The sequence below is a fragment of the Schistocerca serialis genome, chromosome 5 (assembly GCF_023864345.2).
Source record: "Schistocerca serialis cubense isolate TAMUIC-IGC-003099 chromosome 5, iqSchSeri2.2, whole genome shotgun sequence".
NCBI classification, from domain to species: Eukaryota; Metazoa; Arthropoda; class Insecta; order Orthoptera; family Acrididae; genus Schistocerca; species Schistocerca serialis.
Window position 1 is genome coordinate 35,854,642 of NC_064642.1, and position 26,313 is coordinate 35,880,954.

The following is a 26,313-nucleotide window of genomic DNA, read 5'->3' on the forward strand; positions in this document are numbered from 1 at the left end:
GTCTGTGTATTTATATAATTCTGATGTTGGTCTCTTCTTCCAGATTCCTTGCTCTTGTATCGGGCCAAAAATTTTCCTGAGAATTTTCCTTTCTTGTTTCTCTATTTCTTTGATTTTAGTTTGCCCACCTATTTGTGTTGTTTCAGATGCATACAGTGCCTCCGGAAGTACGACAGTGTTGTAGTGCCTCAATTTTGCGTTAGTGGATATGGACTTTTTGTTATAATAGTTCCACGTGAGTTTATATGCTTTCTGTAATTTTTTTATTCTTTCCTCATTGGCCTTTAGGTTGATCCCTGATGGCTGAATGATTTCTCCCAGGTATTTAAAATGTGGTACTTGTATGATTTTCCCATGGGTTGTCACAATAGGCAATTTGTCTTGTGGCACTCTTTCTATGTACTGGGTTTTCTCATATGAGATTTGCAGGCCAGTTCTTTGTGCAATTTCGTGTAACTTCTCTATGGCGTTAGTGGCTTCTTTTCTATTATTTGTGAGGATTGCAAGGTCATCTGCAAAAGCTAAACACTTCACATTGAATCTATTATCTTTTCTAATGCCAATTTGGATTCCTTTGACTTCTTTTTCCCATGTCCCGATGATTTCTTCAAGAATGATATTAAAGAGTAATGGTGAAAGTCCGTCACCCTGTCGCACTCCAGTTTGGATTACAAATGGTTCCGAGATATCCCCCATAAATTTAACCTTGGAGACTGTGTCAGTTAATGTTTCCTGAATGATTGCTCTTGTCTTTCTGTCAATGCTGAATTCTTCCAGCGTCTTGCAGAGCACTACTCTGTCTATTGAGTCGTAGGCCTTTTTATAATCTACAAAAGTAACCACTGTGTTTCGGGTGTTTCTCATCTGGAGAATCATTTTCAGATTCCAGATCTGCTCTATGCATGATCGTCCCTTGCGAAAACCAGCCTGGTATTCTCCTATTTGTGGGTCAGCTTGTTCTTCTAATCTATTCATGAGAACTTTTGATAGGATTTTATATGTGACCGGTACGAGTGAGATACCCCTGTAATTATTTGGTTCAGTTTTGTCCCCTTTTTTGTGGAGTGGATGGATGAGTGCGCATTTCCATTCAGAAGGGATCTGTTCTGTTTCCCAAATGTTTAATATGATTTTGTGAATTTTTCCTGTTAATCTTTCATCATTTAGTTTCCATAGTTTTGCAATAATTCCATCTTCTCCTGGGGCTCTATTGTTTTTCAGTGTCTTGATAATTTCTACAATTTCGTTGATGGTTGGCAGTTTTGCGTCAGGATTTGGTGTAGACGTCTCGTAGTGAATGTCCTCTGTAGGTCTTTCACAGTTGAGAAGTTTGTTGAAATAGTCTGCGAGGATTTGGCAGTTATTCTTCGTGTTAGTTTCTAGTGAACCATCCAGTTTCTTGAAGCAAAGATTGGGTGGCTGGTATCCCTCCGAATAGTTTTCGATGTTTGTTTTCGGATTACTAGAAATTGTTGCCATTTTTCTGATGTTTTGTGACTATTGAAGTTTTTCCAGGCATTGGTCCTTTCTTCTATTGCTTGGTCACATATTATATTCCACCACCTGTGTTTTCTCCTTCTTGGGGGTTGACCCAATTTCATTGTGGATTTGAGGACGTCCACAAGTTCTGTCCAGTTTGTGGTGTTTGTCTGACTAATTTCCTGTAAGATGTTTTCCTTGTTGAGTTTTATGTATTCGGGGTCTGGTCTCAGCACTTTGTTTAGTTTTGGTTTTTTTCTATTGGGTTGTAATCTGGTCTTTATCTGTAGAAGATGGTGGTCTGAGTCAAAAAATCCTCTTCTCGTTTTCACATTCAGAATTTCTGCTGTGTTACTCTTGGAGATGGCCACATGGTCTATCTGGAATTCACCCAACATTGTGTTGGGCGACTTCCAAGTATACAGTTTCTTGTTGGGTTTTTTGAATTGTGTTGACATAATTACGAGGCCGAAATTTTTGCAAAAGCTTATCAATCTTTCCCCATTCTTGTTAGTTCTCTTGTGAGCTGTATGGATTCCGGTGATTTTCCTGTATTTTTTCTCTTTACCTAATTGTGCGTTAAAGTCGCCTAACAAGATTATTACATGGTGTTTGGCAATTTTGTTTGTCGTCTCTTCAAGGTCATTCCAGAAGTCATCCACTTTCTGGCAGTTCTTCTTGTTATAGTTATTTGTGGGTGCGTGTGCGTTGATCAAGGTATATGCTTTGTTGGCCGATTTGACGGAGAGCTTTGATATACGTTCTGAGGCAGACTGGAAGTCAATGACAGAGTCACTGATAGATTTGTGGACTGCAAATGCTGTGCCAAACTGTTTGAGTCCTTTCTCATTAGTTTTAACTGCTGGTTTTCCTTTGTAGATCCTGTAGTTGTCTGTATCAAAATGGGTTTCGTCCGTAAATCGTGTTTCCTGGATTGCAAGGATTTTGATCTGGAATTTTTGCAGCACGTCTGTAAGTTGTTTGATCTTGCCCAGTTTGAAAAGAGTATTAGTATTAAGTGTACCGATGAAGTGTCTTTGTTTGGTGTGTAATAATTTGGACGTCGTCTGGTTCTCAACCTTAGGCGTAACATGATGCTCCTGGTCCCCCGGAATCCGATGACCAGGTAAAGCCAGCCTTGCGACTGGTGCCCGGGGTAGTGGATTCATTCCTTGTGTTATCATCATGTTTGGTTTTCAAGTTGAAAACTAACTTGGTGGTGGTCCTTCCGAGGAAAGATCACGAGGAATACGACTTGATTGTTGAGATCAAGAAGGTTGCTGCAGCCGCACCATCTAGGCGAACAGACGCTGACCCCTAACCGCTGGATACCAGGCAGACGTTAGTGGATTTCGGTTGATAGTTTTGGTCCACCCCGGGTATTTTATTTCCCCGGTACCCTCCATATCTGGAGAGCATTCCCCTATCCGCCACCTGGGGAGGCGCCCGATGGGAGACTATCAACTCCACTGCGAATTATTATTATTATTATTATTATTATTATTTTAAACCTTCCAAACTTTCATTATATAACTTTTGGTCCCCAACAAAAGTCTGTAAAAATCGTGTGTATGTGAAATCTTATGGGACTTAACTTCTAAGGTCATCAGTCCCTAAGCTTACACACTACTTAAGGGGCTCCGGAACGCCCTATACTTGCAATGTTAAAATAACGCTTATAAATTACATCTTTCCTCACAAAGTATTTGAGGTAGGAAGTTGAACTTTTTACAGATTATTTATTGGAATATGGGCTACAACTTAACACGGGGATTTTACAAAATTTTAGTTCAGTTATTAAAGATGATTTTTTTTCATTTGTAATGAAAATTCACAACATTTTTTTGCAATTTTTTATTTATATATTCAAAAATATACAGTTTTTTGGAAAAAGGCTGTGTTAAATTATGCAGAAGGTACTGTGTAACCTTTACTGAAAGTTTGAAACAAATATGTTTGGAACATCCTTAGAAAACATGTAATTAGTATGAGAAAATAAAAGTTTTGGGAATCGAGCGACAAAGATTGGATTAACTTTTTAGTGCATTCCAGGTCCATAGGATGGATTATCCTCATCCTCTGCAAACTCCTCCTCCAGCTTCCTCTTGTTCCTCCTCCTGTTTACTCTTGCTTGTATTTCTAGAGTCTTTACAGCCCTGTCTGCAGCCTGAAGGCGTTCCTTGTCTAAAGCAAGCATTGCTCGTACCATGTTAGAACCTATCTTCATTCCCATATTTCTAAATACCTTGCACCTTACAATGTTGCCATCATTGAAAGTCGCAACAGCATCATACACACCAAAGTGAAGTGTTTCTATTCCAACAAATACAGTCTTGGGGATTCTCGACCATATAACACTATTTACACTTTCATTGGGGTTTTGAGTTTTTTCGTGAATACACCTTTTCAACATTTCAGGTGCTGCTAAGTCTCTGAAAATAGGTTAGCCACAACACATACTTTAACTCACATCACTAAAATGTACCTGATGAACACGGACGTTAATAATAACACCATTTGACAGCAGCTTAACAGCGCCACAGTGGGTCACGCCCATGTAGAACACATTTCAAAAAAAATTTAAAAATAGTTGTAGTCTTCGGAATTGAATAAATTATATACCTATTAAAAGGTAATAGTCTGCAGATTCAGAAAACACAAAAAAGTAAAAATTGAACTTTTCATGATTTTGAGCCTTTCCGGAGCCCCTTAACTTAAATTATCCTAAGGACAAACACACACACACACACACACACACACACACACACACACACACACACACCCAAGCCCGAGGGAGGACTCGAACCTCCGCCGGGACCAGCCGCACAGCCCACAACTGAAGCGCCTTAGACTGCTCGGCTAATAACCATGCGGCGTGTAAAAATTGCAGTTCAATGATCAAGCATCATTGTTTCTTCATTTAGGCGTAGGAAAAATGCAAATGTCTTTCACTTTGTCCATGCCAGGTTCAATACTCTACTCTGTTATAATGTGGCTAAGAAGTTTTATGCTCCTTCTATGAAATTCACAGACACTCCTGCTGTCTTGATATGACCTAATACTTCCTCAGTTGTTTCCATGTGCCCTTCTCATGAACTTGAAGTGATTAGTTTATCATCTACATATACTGCAATTTTGCTTAAAAGTTGATCCTGTAAAATGATATCCAACGTCTGTATGAAAGCAGACATAGATATATTTAGTCCAAATAGTAGAAAGTTATATTGATAGCACCTACCAATATAGAGGAATGCAATGTACCATCGAAATTCATGTAGCTGGATTTGATGGTAGATTCACGCTCTTAAATATTGTAGTTCCTTTAAATTTCTTCAGGACCTCTTCTACATTTCCTGGATAGTCCATAGTCCAATTCTGGTTCAAAAATACAGTTTACTTTCCATGCATCTAACCTGATTCTTACTTCTCATTAAGTTTGCCTACTACAAACAGTGTACTATTATATATAGGATAATAGACCTTTCTGTTATACCCAGTTCAAACATCCTCTGTATTTTTTCCCTCACTGCAGCTTTCATGACTTGCTGTGTTGGGTACAGTTTCTTAAAGTATGGTTGGTGTGGCTTTTGTTACACCCAGTTTCCTGGAAAATACTTATTTATACTCAAATTGTAGAATGGCTAAGTGGTTTTATTGTATTATACATATTTTCTATTGCAATTTTCTGAATAATTTCCTGTTCTTCAGTTGTTCATTCTTCTTCCTCTTCTTCTTCTAGATGCTGTTTTGAACTGCCGTATTTCTGTTTGTTTCTGCTTCCCATGGTCTTCTTCAGTCATAATGCAATATATGCTTGTCAAATGCCTCAGTATCCTGTACAGCCTTCTTCTCTTTAAATGTAACCCTTTGCTCTCTTTCTATCTTCTGAATCTTCATGGTGTTTTCGCCAGAATTAACCTCCATCTGACATTCCATCATCCAGTTTGCACACATCACACACAAATTTGGCACTACCAAATGCTCCATTGTATACATTTCTCCCTCTATTTCCACATCCAGTAATACTTGGCATTTTATGGATTTGTTTATAGCCCCGATTGCACTTAATATTTTTTATCCATTTATGGGAAAACTTACTAATTGGTGTCCATTTTCCCATAGTTTTCCATATAAATTTTTGAGAATAGAAAATATGTCACTTCCTGCATCTAAAATGGCTTGCACTTTTAAATTCTCGATTTTTATGTTCGTTATTGGTCACCTCTCATATTTTTCCTGTACTTTGATCTCTGACATCAGTTCCTGTTGTTTTTCTTTTATTTCTTCCGTATGAATTACTAGTATTTGTGCTGACTGTTCATTTCCAGTTCCAGATTGGGTCTGTTCTAGAGCTATGCATAGTTTTCTGACTCCTGAGTACAATCTCCTCCTTCCAATATTCTTTGTGTGTTTGGTACTTGTCTTCATCCAACCAGTGCAGCATTCAATATCCTCTGCCATGCTGGAAGTTCTGCATCGTGCCTCATGCCCTCATTTGTATTGTGTGCGTTTCTGCCAAGCTCATAGACCACCCCCACTTACTCTGTCCCCATGTTGATTGTGATCTTCTTGTTGATTGTTCATTTCTGCTTCCAGGAATTCCCATACTACATGTTATATTCCTGTTCCGTGTTTTACTGGGCGTACATTTCTTGTTTGACCTGATCAATCTGTTTTAAAAACCACTGTGCTGCTCAGTGTATTCTCCCACTGATCCTGCTAACGTAGTTTACACATCCCACAGTAATCTTTTATTAAAGGTAGAACAAAAAATCCTCTTCGAATGGTTGACTCAGAGGTAGATTTTTCTTCCATTCCTTATCAATGAAACCCTTTAGCGCTCTGTGCTTTCTTCAGTATCTTTGTTCACTTACTTATTTTGATCAGTTTTTTCTCTGACCAGTAGCCCTGCAGAAATTCCGCCTCAAAATCTGCATAGCTTTTTACCATTACTGCCACACGTGCACCATCGTATTGTGTCCTCTGCTAGCTTCCTTGACACAAAACTGATCTTTTCCTCTTCCATCTAACAGACAGGCCAAATTCCTTTAAAATTAGATGAAAATCCCACAGGGTGTATCAAGCCTTTGGGATTAAATTTGTTGATTCCGCTTAGCCACAAGTCATTATATCCTACTATGAGTGTTCTATTGTGTACACTACACTACTGTTTCTTCAATCTTATTATTCTCTGTGATTTCTTTCTTTGCAGTTTCCACTTGTTATATAGACCACGAAACTTTTCACTTGTCTCCATTCCAATTTCCCCTATTCTCGTCAAATTACTACAATGAATTTGAGATTGTGTTCTATTCACACATTTTCTTCCTTAGATGGGTTTGCATCTGCTCTGGTCTTCTCCCAAACAGAAATGGTCATTTTAGACTGCTCTCATAATCCTGTTTCAGACAGTCTACACTACATTTAAGGTATTGGTGTGGGTGACTAAATACTGAAAATTCAAATGTGAAGTCACTCATTACCTAGACATTTGGCACAATAAATTCTTCAAACGTTACATTTAAAACAAAAACTATTTATTTCACAGATGAGCATTCTGGATTACAAATGAACACTAACATACAATTTCTCTTCTTATCTGCACTCAGGTTTTTTCTATATATTTCAAAAATAACATTACTTATTTGGCACCCCAGCCTCTGCAACCTATCGTCACATGCTGACACTCTACTCCACATAAACATAACATCCCATAAATACAAAGATACCTTATGCTGAGTAAGTTGGAATGATTGTAGCTTATGTTTCTGCTTCCTCAAAAGAGAAAAGCTGTAAAAATTTTCTTTGTAATGTGAATCATATGCCACTTAGTGATCAAATGTAACCTAACTGAATGTGTTGCAGGAGTCATACACCCACTTTACTGCTATTGTATTTTTACTGTTAGTGAAATTCTTGTGAAAAAAAGTAGGTTACTGATGTCACAGCCAGTGAAAATCGAACTCCTTGCTAACATCTTGAACCATCTGGGTTAAGAAAGAATTATCAAAAATTATGTGCTCTAGGTTCTCAACTGTTTGTGTATCTGTAATGACCGCTACTCTTTCATTTATTTTGAACAGCAATCAACCAACATGGCACAAAACTATCACAATCATTTCTCATTCCTTGTTTAAAATTAACTACTCTTATGTATTCAACACCTGCAGTGGAGTGAACATTGGGGCAGTTTTTAGACATCTTGGTCACACACATCATAAGATCCACTAATAGCCCTTTCAAGGCCATGATAAAACCCATGGACAGACCACATGCTGTTTACTGTTAACATTATCTATGTTCTATTTAATCCCCTCTCATGTGGGTAACAGGTGTACAGTGAATCGTGTACACGCTTGAGACCTGGGATTCCAGTAAAGGTAGCCCATAAGTATTCTTGGTGGCAATTCACCAAACACTGGGAGATAAATTTCGTTGTCGTGAGTATGACATGGCTGTGGGTAAAAGCTAGACAGTCATTCGAGATGTGTTGTATCTGACGTTCTTACATGGCAGTGGCAAAGTTCTAAGTCAATCTCATGGCATTAACACCACAGATGTTTTAGATTACCCAGTCCGTCTTATAATGGCAATAAACATACACTGGCAGCACGTGGATTTGACAGTGGATGGACCTGGCAAGTTGGTAGTGGGTACCACCACATTTAACTACTGACAGAATGATTCATTAAAACTGAGAAAAGATGTTCGTTGACTATGAGTCTTTTAACTTCCAGGTACTGTTCAGATGAACCAAGCCCGCCCAAAAATGGAACAAAATGAATATGCCTAATACTACATAAATCACCAGTTTTCCAATACCAATTTCTGTTCTATCTTGGTTGTTTATCTGTAGTTATAGTTTTCAGAAGTCTTTTCATGTGGATTATCTTCAGTTTCTTCAGTTCGTTAGCTGTTGATAATGAATTCGGCAATTATTTGTAAATCCTCACTTACTTCATAAGAATTTCTGTTAATGTTAAGACTGCCTAAACCAGGAAATTTTATCATGGCTTAGTATTCAAGTTTATCTATTCGAATGAAATGAACACAACAAGACCTCTCTTTGAAAGCAATATAAACCAAACTATTCCCAATATCTTATGGATATTTGACTATGTGCAACATGTATCAACATAACGAAAATGAAATTTCATTGATGTCAGTGCCAGCTCCGTCCAAGTTGAGAAAATTTTGACTTGCCTTCTAAAATATTCCACACCAAGAAGAGGAGCCAAGACCAAAATTTGATTTGTGTAGGGCACTAGTGCAGGGAGTTTTATTGTGTGGTAGTGGTATAGGGGAATTTTATTGCTTTCACTGCAGCACTATGAGTGGGGTTGTCTTTCTCTTCTTCTACTGTGATACTACCATTTCCTATCTCAAATAATACTTCCTTTCTGTAATTTTATGAACAGAAATTGCAATAGCTCTTCAAACAATGGAAACTCCAGTTTGTAATATCAAGAGGAAAAGATAGATTGCTACTTATCATAAAAATGATATTTTATGTTGCAGACAGGCACAACTGAAAGACACTTACATATTATCTTTCAGCAATAGCCTTCATCAGAAAAGAAAACACACACACGTTCATTCACACAAGCAAGCGCGCATCACATGCAGATGACCGTCACCTCCAGCAGCTCGTACCAGAATGCAATTGTCACATGGAATGGAAGCAACAATCTGGAAGGGGCAAGGAAGGGAAGGCATAGTAGTGTGTGGATGGGGGGGGGGGGGGGAGGAGAGAGAAGAGCACTGTGTGATGAAGCATGCAGAGACTAGACTGTCAATGGGCACAGTGTCGGGTGCCCATGGGGCGGGTAAGTGGTGAGGGTGAGGAAGTGGGGGGGGGGGGGGGCAGGGAACAAGAAAGGAGAAGAGTGGAGAAGGAGAAAGATGGGCGACTGCATTGACAGAAGGCAGAACACAAAGAGGTTGGGAGACGAGAATAGGAAGGGGATGATAGGACATAGGGGATGGAAATGTTGGGTGGAGGGTGGGTGGATAGTATGTTACCACAGGCTGAGGCTGGGCTGATTTCAGGAGGGGAGCATGTGTTGTAAGGAAAACTACTATCTTAGCTGTTCAGGAAAGCTAGAGGTGGAGGGGAGGATTCAGATGGCTTGGGTAATGAAGCAGCTATTGAAATCAAGCATGTTGTATTCAACTTCATGTTGTGCCACAGTGTGATGTACTTTGATCTTCGCCACAGTTTGACAGTGTCTGTTCATCCCGGTGGACAGCTGGTTGGTAGTCATATCAAAATAAAAACCTGTGCCCTGACTACATCAGACTTGCTTTATAACATGGCTGCTTTCACAGGTGACCCGGCATGTGAAGCGCTGGGATAAGCCTCTGATAGGAGTAGAATAGGAAGTGCTGGGTAGGTGGACCGAACAGGCCTTTCACCTGCGTCTTCACAGGGATTATCCCTGTGGCAAAGGGCTGGGATTGGGAGTGGCATAGGGATGGACTACGATGTTATGGTGGTTGGGTGGGCGACAGAACACTACTTTCAGAGGGGTGGGAAGGATCTTGGGAAGGATGTCCCTCATTTCAGGGCATGGTGATAGATAAACAAAGCCCTGGCGAAGGATGTGGTTCAGTTATTCCAATCAGGGGTAGTACTGAATGAGGAAGGGGGGCATTCCTTTTGGCTGGTTCTTCGAGGTGGTGGGAGGATTGGGGGTGTGGCACAGGAGATCAGTTTGCGGTCTAGGCTTGGGGTTAGTGCCTGTGTGTGAAGGCCTTGTTGAGATCCTCAGCATACTGGGCAAGAGAATTTTTGTCACTGCAGATAGGAGTTATCTTTATGACACATTCGTCACTCCCACAATTATCCTGGCCTCAACTTATGGTAACAAAGTGTACTTACACCCACCACCCAACAATTTCCACTCGGTGTGTCCTGCTACCTCCTCCTTATTATCATCTCACAACCTCTTTGTGTGCTGCCCTGTACCAATGCACCTGCCCATCTTTCTGTGTCCTCTCCTTTTGTGCTCCCCGTTCCCTCCTCTGCACCTTCATGTCAGACAGCCAACCAAAGCTGCACCTGTTGGCACTCTAGTCCCTTTGGGCTCTGCCAGACAGCACTCTTCTCTCCTCCCACCCATATGCTGCTATTTTTTCTCCTTCTCTGCCACCTCCAGATTGCTGCTTCCATTCTATGTGGTAGCTGCATTCCGGTCCGAGTTGCTGGAAATGGTGGTCATGTGTGTGTGATGTGTGCTTGCTTGTGTGGACGAATGTGTGTGTGTGCGTCTCTGTTTTGCTGATGAAGGCTGTGGCCAAAAGCTAGGTGTAATTATCTTTTAGTTGTGCCTGTCTGCAACTTAATGTGTCATCTGCAGCAATCTGTCTTTTCCTTATATTGTTGTAATAGCTCTTTTCAGACATAAGTAAATAGCCTGTTGAACTTCAATGTCTACTTAAGATTTGGCCTAACCTTTTGCAGAGTAAGCTTGAAAGATACTGTGTAAGCTAAAATACATGTAGTGACTGTGACACTTGTCTCTTTTTTGCAGTACTGAATTTTGAATTTCTGGTTTCTCTGTGTTGCAGCTCTGGCTGATACAGAACCAAAAATTCAGCCAAAGCCGCCAGAGGTGACAGAAGAGGCTTCAGGCAAAGCTCCAAAATTCACTAAGCTACTTGCAGATGTAATGGTCAGTGAGACAGAATCTGCAGTCCTAGACTGTTGTGTGGAAGGAGACCCATTACCTGAAATAAAGTGGCTCCTCAACAATTGTGAGATAAAGCCAGATGCTCACAGAGTGGTAAGTACACAGCTGCATGGTATTACAATCTGCATCTCAAAACTAATGCTTGATTGGCTAGAAGATATAACTATTTGCAGTAATCAGCTAGTACTGGCACCGTAACAGGATCGTTAATGCCAGATTCAGTTTTACAATGAGAAACAACAGAGTGCAACTGAAAGTCACAAGTAATTTGTGACAATCTACATCTATGTGTACATCAGTACTCCGCTAGCCACCTGACAGTTTGTGATGGAGAATACTTCTGGTACCACTAACTGATATTCCCTTCGCTGTTCCATTAGTGAATGGCATATGGGAAGAATTTTTCTCTGTAAGCCTCTGTATTAGCTCTAATTTCTCAAATTTTCTCATTGTGGTGATTTTGGGAGATATACTTGGGATGAAGTAATATGTTGTCCAATTATTCCCTGAGAGTACTCTCCAAATTTCATCAGTGAGCCTCTCTGTGATGCACAATGCCTCTCTTGTAGTATCTACTGCTGGAGATTGTTGGGCATCTCTATATGCCCTTGCACTTACTAAACAATCCCATGATGAAATGCACTGCTCTTTGTTGGATCTTCTCTATCTCTTCTACCATCTGTACCTGGTAAGAGTCCCAGATTGATGAACAATACTCAAGAATTGCTTGAACAAGTGCCTTGTAAGCCACCTCTTTATGAGATGAATTACATTTCCTTAATATTATTCCCTTGAATCACAGTCTCACATCTTCTTTTCCTAGGATTTATTTTCTGTGGTTGTTCCACTTAAGGTCACTTAGGTCAGATACTCCTAGGTATTTTACAGTAGATCCTGTTTCCAGCAATTTGTCATCTGTAGTGCAATTGTGCATGGTAGATTTATTTACTCATGTATGCACAATATGTTACATTTATTTATGTTAGGGGTCAACTGTCAGTCCCTGCACCATTCATCTATCCTCTGTAAGTCCTTCTGCAAATCATTACTGTCTTCTGGCATTGCTACCTTCTTATAGACAAGCACATCATCTGCGAACAGTTGTAAAGAGCTTCTGATGCATTTTACTGATCGTTTATATACATTCCAAACAGTAACAGTGGTCACTAAATGAATGAATAGAGGCTTTCGAAACACTTACTGGTATTACATAAGGACAAAACCTCTTCGGGTTTTCACTCAGTTTGGTTCACAAATTTTACTTTCAGAGCCATTGAATGCATCTCTCATTGATCTCTTTACGCTCATTTTTGCATCTTTTAGATTTTGTTTGTCTGTTGGGTTTTGACTTCTCTTGAATCTTTCACAAAGCTACAAAGCTCTCTTTGTTTATGTAACAGTTTTCTGTTAAATCATCACATGCCTTTCATATCCCATAAAACCTTGCTTGAAACATAATTGTCTAAGGCATTAACAAACCTTCAGACATTAGAGAACTAAAACAATTTATTTGGAAAACACAATTGTAATAAAGTAAACATTACACCTCTAACAGCAGGTAAACAGCAGCTATACAGTATACCTGAGGAGGCGGCAGCCTGTTTCAGAGTACCAGCTTTCTTTTTAATTTACTCAATTTCATTTAAGTAGGGTAAATGTGCACAGCATTAAGGAGAATAGTGACAATTTCTTGTTAATAAAGTACACAGGTTAAGTTTGTATGATTTTATTCTTTTGTTGACTTATTCTCCATCCCTGAAGGTTCTTCCACTGGATGGTATCTGTGGATGTGATGAATGAATGAATGAATTAATCTGTCAATCAAACCCTTAGAACTGGTGGTTTTAGAAGCTGAGGTCTGGAATTATCTTCCATCATGACAATGCATGTCTACACACTGTGACCTACATTGTCCAAACTTTGGTTTGGTATATTTCCAGGTCCATCTTATCGTCACCTCACACTGTTCCTCAAAAAAGTAACCTGCCTCATAATGCTGATGAAGCTTTCTCGAGTCTCCAGCTGGGTGGTAACATTGATACATCTTGATGTTTCGGAAAGTGTCATACTACCCATCTTGTGGCCAGACACTTCCCGAAACGTCGTGATATATCAACACCATCACCCAGGAAAGCCTACAGTCACATATGCTTTGTAAAGCTTCAATGACTGTGAAGTGTTGAAAACTTAAAAGCTTGTTAAACGTATTCCACAGTATTGAATATGCTTGGGGAGTAACTGTGATTAGGTGAAAATGAATAGAATATATGTGTTTTTAATCTAAATGAGTAAATAAATAAAATATTTCAGTATATGATAACCATGCTGTAGTACCACAAGTGTGCAGAATATGTAGAGAAGAACTGAATTTTTTGTGTTCCTTTTTAGTTTCAGCATGACAAAGATGGAAATGTAAGCCTGACTATTAAATCTACATCTCCTGAGGACAAAGGAGTTTATACAGTGAAGGCCACTAATAAAAATGGAGAAGCAAAATGCTTCTCAAACCTCATAATTAAATCTTCTGGAATAACAGAAGTGAGAAGCAAAGTGGATAAACAAGTTTTCCCTGCATTCAAGGAATTATTTGCAGACAGGACAGCTTATGCTGGAGATTCAACTAAGTTTGAGTGTATAGTTACTGGTAAACCAACTCCAAAGGTAGGCTGTATATCTTTGTGATCTGTTTGTATTCTACTTCATTTTATACCATGTAGTGTAATTTGTTATGAGAAACAACTTCTCTCTTTCTGTGTTGGGGGAATAGCAAATTGTTCCCTTCTGAGTACGTGTTTGAATAATTGATAGTCTTCATAAAATGGGATACCAACTGAGTAGATGTACAAAGTCAGCCATAGTAGAATTAGAAAAAGTGACACTTTGTCCTCTTGACAAGGATGAGAGGATCATAGATATATTCTTAGATCTGACATAAGTGTTTTGATACCGTTAACCATAAGATTCTACTAAATAAGGTAGAATAAGATGTTTTTTTGTTGAACAACTTGTTCCACTCGTGCCTAACTGATGGGGTACAAAAAGTAGTGATAAAATCAATTTCAAATAAGGCTAAACTTTTAGTGAAATGCTTGTTGTTGTTGTTGTTGCTGCTGCTGTTGTGGTCTTCAGTCCTGAGACTGGTTTGATGCAGCTCTCCATGCTACTCTATCCTGTGCAAGCTTCTTCATCTCCCAGTACCTACTGCAACCTACATCCTTCTGAATCTGCTTAGTGTGTTCATCTCTTTGTCTCCCTCTACAATTTTTACCATCCACAATGCCCTCCAATACTAAATTGGTGATCCCTTGATGCCTCACAACATGTCCTACCAACCGATCCGTTCTTCTAGTCAAGTTATGCCACAAACTCCTCTTCTCCCCAATCCTATTCAACACCTCCTCATTAGTTATGTGATCTACCCATCTAATCTTCAGCATTCTTCTGTAGCACCACATTTCAAAAGCTTCTATTCTCTTCTTGCCCAAACTATTTATTGTCCACATTTCTCTTCCATACATGGCTACACTCCATACAAATACTTTCAGAAATGACTTCCTGACACTTAAATCTATTCTAAATGTTAACAAATTTCTCTTCTTCAGAAACAATTTCCTTGCCATTGCCAGTCTACATTTTATATCCTCTCTACTTCGACCATCATCAGCTATCTTGCTCTGCAAATAGCAAAATTCCTTTACTTCTTTAAGTGTCTCATTTCTTAATCTAATTCCCTCAGCATCACCCGACTTAATTCTACTACATTCCATTATCCTCGTTTGGCTTTTGTTGATGTTCATCTTATATCCTCCTTTCAAGACTCTGTCCATTCCATTTAACTGCTCTTCTTCCAAGTCCTTTGCTGTCTCTGACAGAATTACAATGTCATCGGCGAACCTCAAGTTTTTATTTCTTCTCCATGGATTTTAATACCTACTCCGAATTTTTCTTTTGTTTCCTTTACTGCTTGCTCAATATACAGATTGAATAACATCGGGGACAGGCTACAACCCTGTCTCACTCCCTTCCCAACCACTGCTTCCCTTTCATGCCCCTCGACTCTTATAACTGTCATCTGGTTTCTGTACAAATTGTAAATAGCCTTTTGCTTCCTGTATTTTACCCCTGCCACCTTCAGAATTTAAAAGAGAGTATTCCAGTCAACACTGTCAAAACCTTTCTCTAAGTCAGCAAATGCTAGAAATGTAGGTTTGCCTTTGCTTAATCTTTCTTCTAAGATAAGTCATAAGGTCAGTATTGCCTCATGTGTGCCAATATTTCTACGGAATCCAAACTGATCTTCCCCGAGGTCAGCTTCTACTAGTTTTTCCATTCGTCTGTAAAGAATTTCCGTTAGTATTTTGCAGCCGTGACTTATTAAACCGATAGTTCGGTAATTTTCACATCTGTCAACACCTGCTTTCTTTGGAATTGGGATTATTATATTCTTCTTGAAGTCTGAGGGTATTTAGCTTGTCTCATAAATCTTGCTCACCAGATGGTAGAGTTTTGTCAGGACTGGCTCTCCCAAGGCCGTTAGTAGTTCCAACGGAATGTTGTCTACTCCCGGGGCCTTGTTTCAACTCAGGTTTTCAGTGCTCTGTCAAACTCTTCGCGCAGTATCATATCTCCCATTTCATCTGATCTACATCCTCTACCATTTCCATAATATTGTCCTCAAGTACATCGCCCTTGTATAGACCCTCTATATACTCCTTCCACCTTTCTGCTTTCCCTTCATTGCTTAGAACTGGGTTGCCATCTGAGCTCTTGATATTCATACAAGTGGTTCTTTTTTCTCCAAAAGTCTCTTTAATTTTCTCACCCCTAGTGAGATAAGCCTGTACATCCTTACATTTGTCCTCTAGCTTAGCCATTTTGCTTAGCCATTTTGCACTTCCTGTCGATCTCATTTTTGAGACGTTTGTATTCCTTTTTGCCTGCTTCATTTACTACATTTTTATATTTTCTCCTTTCATCAATTAAATTCAATATTTCTTCTGTTACCCAAGGATTTCTACTAGCCCTTGTGTTTTTACCTACTTGATCCTCTGCTGCATTCACTACTTCATCCCTCAAAGCTACCCATTCTTCTTCTACTGTATTTCTTTCCCTCATCCCTGTCAATTGTTCCCTTACGCTCTCCCTGAAACTGTGTACTGCCTGCAGGAAAATTAAAGAGACCTTTGGAGTAAGGAGAACCACTTGCATGAATATCAAGAGCTTTGATGGAAACCCAGTTCTAAGCAAAGAAGGGAAAGCAGATAGGTGGAAGGAATATATAGGGGGTGTAAACAAAGCGATGTACTTGAGGACAATATTATGCAAATGGAAGAGGATGTAGATGCAGATGAAATGGGAGGTATGATACTGCGTGAAGAGTTTGACAGAGCACTGAAGGACGTGAGTCGAAACAAGGCCCCCGGAGTAGACAACATTCCATTAGAACTACTGACAGCCTTAGAGAGCCAGTCCTGACAAAACCCTACCATCTGGTGAGTAAGATTTATGAGACAGGCGAAATACCCTCAGACTACAAGAAGAATATAATAATTCCAATCCCAAAGAAAGCAGGTGTTGACAGATGTGAAAATTACCGAACTATCAGTTTAATAAGTCACAGCTGCAAAATACTAATGCGAATTCTTTACAGACAAATGGAAAAACTGGTAGAAGCCGACCTTTGGGAAGATCAGTTTGGATTCCGTAGAAATTTGGAACACATGAGGCAATACTGACCCTACAACTTATCTTAGAAGAAAGATTAAGGAAAGGCAAACCTACATTTCTCGCATTTGCTGACTTAGAAAAAGCTTTTGACAATGTTGACTGGAATACTCTCTTTTAAATTCTGAAGGTGGCAGGGGTAAAATACAGGGAGCGAGAGGCTATTTACAATTTGTACAGAAACCAGATGGCAGTTATAAGAGTCGAGGGGTATGAAAGGGAAGCAGTAGTTGTGAAGGGAGTGAGACAGGGTTGTAGCCTATCCCCAATGTTATTCAATCTGTATATTGAGCAAGCAGTAAAGGAAACAAAAGAAAAATTCGGAGTAGGTATTAAAATCCATGGAGAAGAAATAAAAACTTTGAGGTTCGCCGATGACATTGTAATTCTGTCAGAGACAGCAAAGGACTTGGAAGAGCAGTTGAACGGAATGGACTGTGTCTTGAAAGGAGGGTATAAGATGAACATCAACAAGAGCAAAACAGGGATAGTGGAATGTAGTCGAATTAAGTCAGGTGATGCTGAGGGAATTAGATTAGGAAATGAGACACTTAAAGTAGTAAAGGAGTTTTGCTATTTGGGGAGCAAAATAACTGATGATGGTCGAAGTAGACTGGCAATGGCAAGGAAAGCGTTTCTGAAGAAGAAAAATTTGTTAACATCGAGTATAGATTTAAATGTCAGGAAGTCGTTTCTGAAAGTATTTGTATGGAGTGTAGCCATGTGTGGAAGTGAAACGTGGACGATAAATAGTTTAGACAAAAAGAGAATAGAAGCTTTCAAAATCTGGTGCTGCAGAAGAATGATGAAGATTAGATGGGTAGATCACATAACTAATGAGGAGGTATTGAATAGAATTGGGGAGAAGAGGAGCTTGTGGCACAACTTGACTAGAAGAAGGGATTGGTTGGTAGGAAATGTTCTGAGACATCGAGGGATCACCAATTTAGTATTGGAGGGCAGTGTGGAGGGTAAAAGTCGTAGAGGGAGACCAAGAGATGAATACACTAAGCAGATTCAGAAGGATGTAGGCTGCAGTAGGTACTGGGAGATGAAGAAGCTTGCACAGGATAGAATAGCATGGAGAGCTGCATCAAACCAGCCTCAGGACTGAAGACCACAACAACCACCACGAAAGCTGGAATGCTCACTAATGGGCAGTAGGGACCGGGTTGATCGCCACCAGTGTAGAGAATGTAATTGGTGTTACAGCTGCCTGCCTTGCGTAGTTGCACATAGTACTTTTCACGCTAGTTTGTGTGTGTGTGTGTGTGTGTGTGTGTGTGTGTGTGTGTGTGTGTGTGTGTGTGTGCCCCCCCTTTGCATTTCACCTTTCATGATGTTGCAACTGTAATGCGCAGCAGTTTTCGTTCTGTGAGATGATATGACTTACAGATGGTATGTAGATAATTTGCACCAAAGGTACTGTAAAAAATTGCTATGTTACTACAAGAAAGATATTCCATCATGTTACTTCTGCCAGGGCTACAGCTGTCTTTCACAAGAAATAATAAAAAAAGGATTTTGTATATGACGAAAGATGGTAGTGTTCTGACAGACTTCATCAATATGGTATAAAATATTATAGGCTGTAGTCAGGTTAAGTTATTTAAATAATTTTTTGTGATTATTTAGGTTATTGTTTATATATTTATATACATGTTTTCTCATATTGGTGTAACAATTTATCTTTAATTTGTAGGTGGATCTGTGGTACTAGAAATAAATTATGTTTGTGGATCAGTCATCAGTTGAACCTGGTGGTGCTCCCCTCTGTGATAATGTTTCCTCTCTGTTATAGTGCTAAGCTGTGCCACGGCTGAAATTATATCTTAAACAGTAGCTTAGTAATTAGTTTACTGGGCAGAGGGAAGAAAAATTAAGATCTACAACAGAACTGTGATCTTCATAATTGCCTTCAGTTGATAATTTTTTTTAAATTTCTAGGTCAAATGGTATTTCAATGATGAACCCGTATCTGGAAAGGATTTTCTAGTCTCAACAAGTGGCGAGCGTCAGGTGCTAACAATTCCTTGTGTGGCAAACAGTCATGCTGGCAAAGTGGCTTGTGTTGCAGAAAATGAAGTGGGAAAAGCAACCTGTCTGGCTTTACTCACCGTACAAGGTTAGTTAAACAAAATGTGAATGTTTTTGTAAATATATGTAATTAGATTTAACACACATCAGCCACTGAGGTCACACGGAAAAAAATCAGCATTAAGTCCTTCACAACAGGGAAATATTTTTGAAGTGTTATTTTTTTCCAATTCTCAAACGTTATGGATTACAGAAGTTCAGTTAATGTGTTATAAACCAGTTACTTTGGCTTGTAATAAAATTATGAAAAGGGGAGTTGCTATTCTCCATATAGCAGAGAAGTTGAGTGACAGATTGGCAAAACGAAAAGTCTGTCACAAAAAACTTTTTGTCAACAAAGCCTTTGTCAAAAATAGAACACACACACACACACACACACACACACACACACACACACACTAACTAACTCGTACACTCATGACCACGTTCTCTGGCAGCTGAAGCCACACTATGAGCAGCAGCAGTAGTGCGTGACGGGAGACGCAGCAGGGTGGGGGAGGGATAGCAGGATAGGGGTGGTGGACGATGAAGTGCTGCTGGGGAGCATGCAGGGATGAGTTGGAGAGAGGGTAGGGTAGCTAGGTGCAGTCGGGAAATTAGGCGGAGGGTGGGGGAGAGGTGTTGGAGGGGGGACCAAAAGAGGAGAGAAGTAAAAAGACTGGGTGCACTGGTGGAATAGATGGCTATGTAATGCTGGAATGGAAACAGGGAAGGGGCTAGACAGGTGAGGAAAATGACTAACAAAGGTTGAGGGCAGGAGGGGTACGGAAATGTCAGATGTATTGCAGGGAGAGTGTCCACCTATGCAATTCAGAAAAGCTGGTGTTGGTGGGAAGGATCCATCTGGTGGAGGCTGTGAAGCAGTCATTGAAAAGAAGAACTCAAGTTGGGCATTGTACTCGGTAACAGGGTGGTCCTGTTGTTTCTTGGCCACAGTTTGTTGGACAGACAGCTTGTTGGTTGTAGAAACTATGGCCAAGAAACAACTGGAATACCCTGTTGCTGCGCGTGCTCCCCAACATGACATTCTTCATTTCAGTGACTGCTTCACAGCCTGTGCCATATGGATACTTCCCACTAACACCAGCTTTTCTGAACTGCACAGCTGGGAACTCTCCATGTGATATATCATACGTTCCCCTAACCCTCCTGGCCGCAACCATCATTTGTCATTGTCCTCACCCATCGACCCCCTTCCCTGTTCCCATTCCAGCACTACACAGCCCTCTATTCCACCAGCGCACCCAGTCTTTTTACTTTTCTTCTTTTCTGCAACCCTTGCCCCCCCCCCCTTAACGCCCCCTCCATCTCTCCCCCACCCTCTGTCTAACGTGCCGACAGCATCTAGCTGCCCCATCCTCTCTCCACCTCATCCCTTCATGCTCCCCAAGAGCACTTCATTGTCCCCCACCCCTACCTTGCTATCGCTCCCCCTCCCTACCCCAGCCTCCTCCTTACCCCCAGCCAGTTGCGTCTCCCATCATGCACTGCTGCTGCTGCTGATGCTGCTCGTAGTGTGGCTTCAGCTGCCAGAGACTGTGGCCATGTGTGTGTGTGTGTGTGTGTGTGTGTGTGTGTGTGTGTGTGTGTGTGTGTACAAAGGTCTTGTTGGCTGAAAGCTTTTCTTGTGACAGTCTTTTTGTTGGGTCTATCTGAGACTCAGCATCTCCACTACATGGTGAGTAGCAACTATCCTTTTCACAATATTGTTACATCCCATCCTGGATTTTCCATTTTTTGCTTTGGCTTATGTTCTTCTATTGTGGGGAAATTAGGTAGATGGTCATAAAGTTAAAAGCAATTAGCTACAATACTACAGAGAAAGTGATATGTTTATTGTTGGTGATAATGTATTTATAACTATGAGTAATAGCTAAAAAAAAAACATGTTTGTGTGCTAAAAGTCAGTTGAGTGAGGATATATTTCTCAGCTTGTTGGGTATCTGTGGTGACTGAAGATTCATCAGTTGAGAATATGAAAACTGAAACAGAGGCAACATTTAGAAATGTTAATATTTTGTGCATCTGCCATTGCTTTCTGCAACCAATGTTCCATGTTACTGAAGTGTGGATCAAATTTTATCATGATACTTTCATATTTTTGTTGCTGCATTTCATATTAATGTGTATCATTGTTTCTGTGTTAGAGGTAATTCTTGTCATGTAATAACACTGATAGCAGTGCAGTATTTACTTAATATTGATATAATGTTATGGTGGAAAGAATGCTTCCTTTATGAACCCTGGGCCTCTTGTAGTAACCATGGACTTTGCTGATGTGGGGTGGCTTGAGTGCGTCAATGATACAAATAGCCATACTACAGGTGCAACCACAATGAAGGAGTACCTGTGGAGAAACATATGGTTTCTCAAGACAGGCAGCAGGCCCCTTTGTAGCTGTTGCGACAACAGTCTGGACAGCTGACTGATCTGGCCTTGTAACATTTGCCAACATTACCTTGCTGAGCTGGTGCTGCAAATGGCTGAAACCAAGTGTAGACTGCATTCATTGTTTTTCTTGAGGACAAGCATCTATTCTCTGTGGTTAAATGATGATATCATCCTCTTGGATAAAAATAATCTGGAGGTAAAATAGTCTTCCGTTTGGATCTCTTGGCAGGGACTACTCACGAAGACATCGTCTTCAGGAAAAACGAGACTGGCATTTTATAATCAGATCGTACAATGTTAGATCCATTAATTGAGTAGGCAGGTTGGAGAATTTAAAAAGGGAAACGCATAGGCTGAAGTTAGATAGAATGAGAATTTTCGAAGTGTGGAGACAGGGAGAACGTGACTTCTGGTCAGGTAAGTACAGGGTGATATATACAAGATCCAATACGGGTAATATATGAGTAGGCATGATAATGAATAAGAAAATAGAATTGTGGGTAAGCTATTGTGAACAGCATAGCTAACACATTATTGTAACCAGGATAGACAAGAAGCCAATGCCCAACACAGTAGTACAGGTTTATATACTAGCTAGCACCGGTGCTGATGAAAATACTGAAAGAATGTGTGAATATTAAATTAAGTGTTAGGAAGTCCATGAAGAGATGTAGAAAGAACCAGGAACTGTACGACCTAGTGCAACAAGTGAACATTGTGCAAAAAATGAATGTGTGGAGAATATGCCTGGTAGGGCTTATCACCAGGAGGACAGAAAAGTGCCAGGCTAAGGTTGTGCTTACAGGAAAACCTAATGGAACTTGTGCAATTGCAAAACCAAGGAAGTGATGGGAGGATGAATGGCAGAAGGATCTTCAGTGATTGGGTGTCCATGAGAACTATATCCAAAGTGCACAAGATCACCACATGTGGAGCAAAATTGTAAGATCAGCATATGATCAGGGTCCATAATTGCTGATATGTATGTGTATCTATGTATGTATGTATGAAGTTTTTTTAAGGTATTTTTCCAAAGTGTAGCCTTGTACATAAATGAAACGTGAATAACAAGCAGTACAGGCAAGAATGGAATAGAAGCTTTTGGAATGCGGTGCTATAGAAGAATGCTGAAGATTAGGTTAATGAAGTGGTACTGAATCGAACTGGAGAAAAAGAAATTTATGGTACAACTTTTCTAAAAGAAGGGATCAGTTGATACAACACATTCTGAGGCAGCAAGGAATTGTCAATTTGGTATTGGAGGCAAGTGTTTGGTAAAAATCATAGAGGGAGACCAAGAGGTGAATACAGCAAGCAGGGCAAAATGGATGTAGATTGCAGTAGTTATTCAGATATGAAGATGCCTGCACAGGATAGAATAGCATGGAGAACTGCATCAAACCAGTATTCAGACTGAAGACCACAACAGCCAGCTTAAGACCAACCTGTTGATGACACAGATTTCTTTCTTATTTTTAATTTTTTGTTATTATTTTCAGATCCGCCTACTCTGCCTTCACTGCTGAACAGCAACATTTCAGAGCAAATAGAATCTTCATCTTTCAGTGTGAAGAGATCTGTATTTATGCAGTCATCTACAAGTCAGGTGACATCATCAACCTTGACTACAGGCACAGAGCCGAAAGTAGAAGTGCACAGTTATTCTTCTGAGTCACAGGAGTCTTTCAAGCAGTCTGGTGGCAAACCTCCAGTTCAGGTGCGTACGTTTATCATAGCAATATTCAGTAAATTCCATTGACAGTGTGGGCACCCAAAGATGTTTCATGTATGTGGAACATGTAGCTACAGGTCTCACACTGGATGGGGGAGCAAAGAAGATAACAGATCATTGATGTAAAATTATGCATCTATTTGAACATGTGATAAATGAATTCATTGTAATTTTAAATACTACAGATTGGCAGAACAGTCTTATTTGCTTCTGTCATTCCACTACAGTCTCCTGTGAATTATTACAGATGTTCGACCAGAATACTACCAAAATCTAGCATTTGTAGACTTAGAGAAAGCTTTTTACAATGCTGACTGGAATACTCTCTTTCAAATTCTGAAGGTGGCAGGGGTAAAATACAGGGAGCAAAAGGCTATTTACAGAAACCAGATGGCAGTTATAAGAGTTGAGGGGTGTGAAACGGAAGCAGTGAGACAGGGTTGTAGCCTATACCTGGTGTTATTCAACCTGTATATTGAGCAAGCAGTAAAGGAAACAAAAGAAAAATTCGGAGTAGGGATTAAAATCCATGGAGAAGAAATAAAAACTTTGAGGTTCGCCGATGACATTGTAATTCTGTCAGAGACAGCAAAGGACCTTTAAGAGCAGTTGAATGGAATGAACAGTGTCTTGAACGGAGGATATAAGATGAACATCAACAAAAGCAAAATGAGGAAAATGGAATGTAGTCAAATTAAGTTGGGTGATGCTGAGGGAATTAGATTAGGAAATGAGACGCATAACGTGGTAAAGGAGTTTTGCTATTTGGGGAGTAAAATAACTGGTGATGGTCGAAATAGAGAGGATATAAAATGTAGACTGGCAATGGCAAGCAAAGCGTTTCTGAAGAAGAGAAATTTGTTAAAATAGAGTATAGATTTAAGTGTCAGGAAGTTTTTTCTGAAAGTATTAGTGTGGATTGTAGCCATGTATGGAAGTGAAACGTGGACAATAAATAGTTTAGACAATAAGAGAATAGGAGCATTTGAAATGTGATGCTACAGAAGAATGCTGAAGATGGTTAGATCACAACTAATGAGGAGGTATTGAATAGAATTGGGGAGAAGAGAAATTTGTGGCACAACTTGACTAGAAGAAGGGGCTGCTTGGTAGGACATATTCTGAGGCATCAAGGGATCACCAATTTAGTATTGGGGGGGGGGGGGGGGCAGCATGCAGGGTAAAACCCGTAGAGGGAGACCAAGAGATGAATACACTAAACAGATTCAGAAGGATGTAGGTTGCAGTAGGTACTGGGAGATGAAGAAGCTTGCACAGGATAGAGTAGCATGGAGAGCTGCATCCAACCAGTCTCAGGACTGAAGACCACAACAACAACACAACATTCATTTCAATTAAGGTCAAGCTCACTTAGTACTGTTTTTATAGTCCTATTTTATGTACATCTACCTTTCATTAATTTTGAGTGTCCACCATGTTTCAACGTATTTGTGTGATTTTTTGTGCATCCTTTATTTTCAGTCTATTTAGATAATCCAGTGTGCTTGTTCTCTCCCACCAAATGACACAGTAGAAAGTGTTCTACTTCCACCACTGAACATAGCACAGGCCAGTCTTTGCCAGTCAGTGTGTGATGATGTTTTGCTGTTTGATATGATCCTAAAGAGTGCATCATGAAATTTTGTTCTGTCCATACATCTAAACTTTATAGTTTTTAATATGTAAATATTGTAGGTGTAGAGTAGACCACTCACAAAAAAGCAGAAGTGTTGTGTCATCGACAGGCACACAAAGAAAAAAAGAAAACTTGTTAGCATTTGGAGTAATCCTTTCTCAAGCTATAGTATAAATACACTCAGAAGGGAGTGGCGATTGTGTTGGGTGCAGTGGATTGAGGGAGAGAGAGGTAGCAGGCAGGAAAACAGGTTGAGGTGGGTGGCTAGCAGCTTGGAGGGAGGCAGGCAGTTTGCTGGCAAGGAATGCAGGAGGGAGGGGTGGCAGGTTCACAGGAGAGACATGGCATGTGATACCTGGGTATCAGCACACACTGAAAGTGATGTCAGGACACGAACTTGGGTGACGTGATGGAATGGAGGGAGGGGAAACTGTTGCACGGAGGGTGTGGAGACAGTGAGTTACCGGAGACTGAGACCAGGATTGTTAGGGAAACGAAGGATGTGTTGCAAGGACACCTTCCATCAGCATAGTTCAGAGAAGCTGATGGTGGAGGAGAGGATCCAGATGGCCCAGGCTGTAAAGCAGGTATTGAAACTGTTCTTTCCAGCAGTTTGGTGGTGGCCATTCATCTTGGTGGACAGATGATTGGTAGTCACACCTAAAGTGTCCTTAGCTGAGGGATTAACTCTCAGTAGTGAGATAAACACTTTGCAATAACAAGTAATTATTAACAAGACTACAACTGTCTGCAGAACTCGATAATAGAAATGTCGACCCTCGACAGTGCCTAACAGGTGCACACTACAACAAAGTCAGCAAACATCAAAGTGGTATGGAGCAGGAAGGATAAATCACGACACAGTCGCACGAGGCTGGGTGCTCGTAGACAGTCCACTGATGAACAGCAAGGTGCTGCTAAGGCACAGTCCCTCAAAACAGTGGGCTCGCAGGTAATAACATGCAGATACTGCGAAGTGAGCAGCTGATGGAAGTGCAGTGTCTCATGGAGCTCTCGGTGAGGATGAGATGGCACTTTGGCGGGCAATGGCAGTGACAGTGGCAGGCATATAATCCATATATGTGACTCGTAGTGGCTGTCGGTCGGTCAGGGTCTGGAGCGTAACTCGTCATCGAGGGGCGGAGTGCCAACGTATGTACGTGTCCAGCAGAAGAGTACGTGTACAGTGTCATGTGGATGCCTGACTGTGCAGGTGCAAGTAGGTGCCAGACTGCTATGCTGTGTGCTGCAATTTGCATGCCACATAGTGTCTCATGTGGTTTTCCCAGATGCTGTGGCAGCTGCAGGAGGTTTCCCAGTACACAGGTCTGTGACTCTCGTACTGATAAAAATCATGCGGGCTGAGGGTAGGGTCTTACTTTACCCAGAAAGTGTATATGTAACTGTAGTGGCCGAATGTGCGGGGCTGCAGCCCTGCGTACCACACCTGTCCAACCTTAAAATGATATGGTGCAACAATCTCAGAGAAGCATAGCAGCCAAGGGAGAAGGTACAACACAGCCACAAATGTAGGTTGTCTCAAACTGGAATAGAATTATAGT

General features: G+C 40.4%; 1 protein-coding gene across 4 annotated transcripts in view; it reads left to right on the top strand.

The window, feature by feature from the left end:
- Positions 1–26,313, top strand: part of LOC126481027 (titin) — an 804,028-nt gene that overhangs the window by 611,212 nt on the left and 166,503 nt on the right. For all 4 annotated transcript variants that reach the window (XM_050104491.1, XM_050104492.1, XM_050104490.1 and 1 more), the window contains 4 exons: positions 11,050–11,264; positions 13,560–13,832; positions 18,843–19,020; positions 22,883–23,100. In XM_050104491.1, coding sequence (XP_049960448.1) covers positions 11,050–11,264; positions 13,560–13,832; positions 18,843–19,020; positions 22,883–23,100 — 884 coding nt within the window. The remainder of the gene's footprint in view (positions 1–11,049; positions 11,265–13,559; positions 13,833–18,842; positions 19,021–22,882; positions 23,101–26,313) is intronic.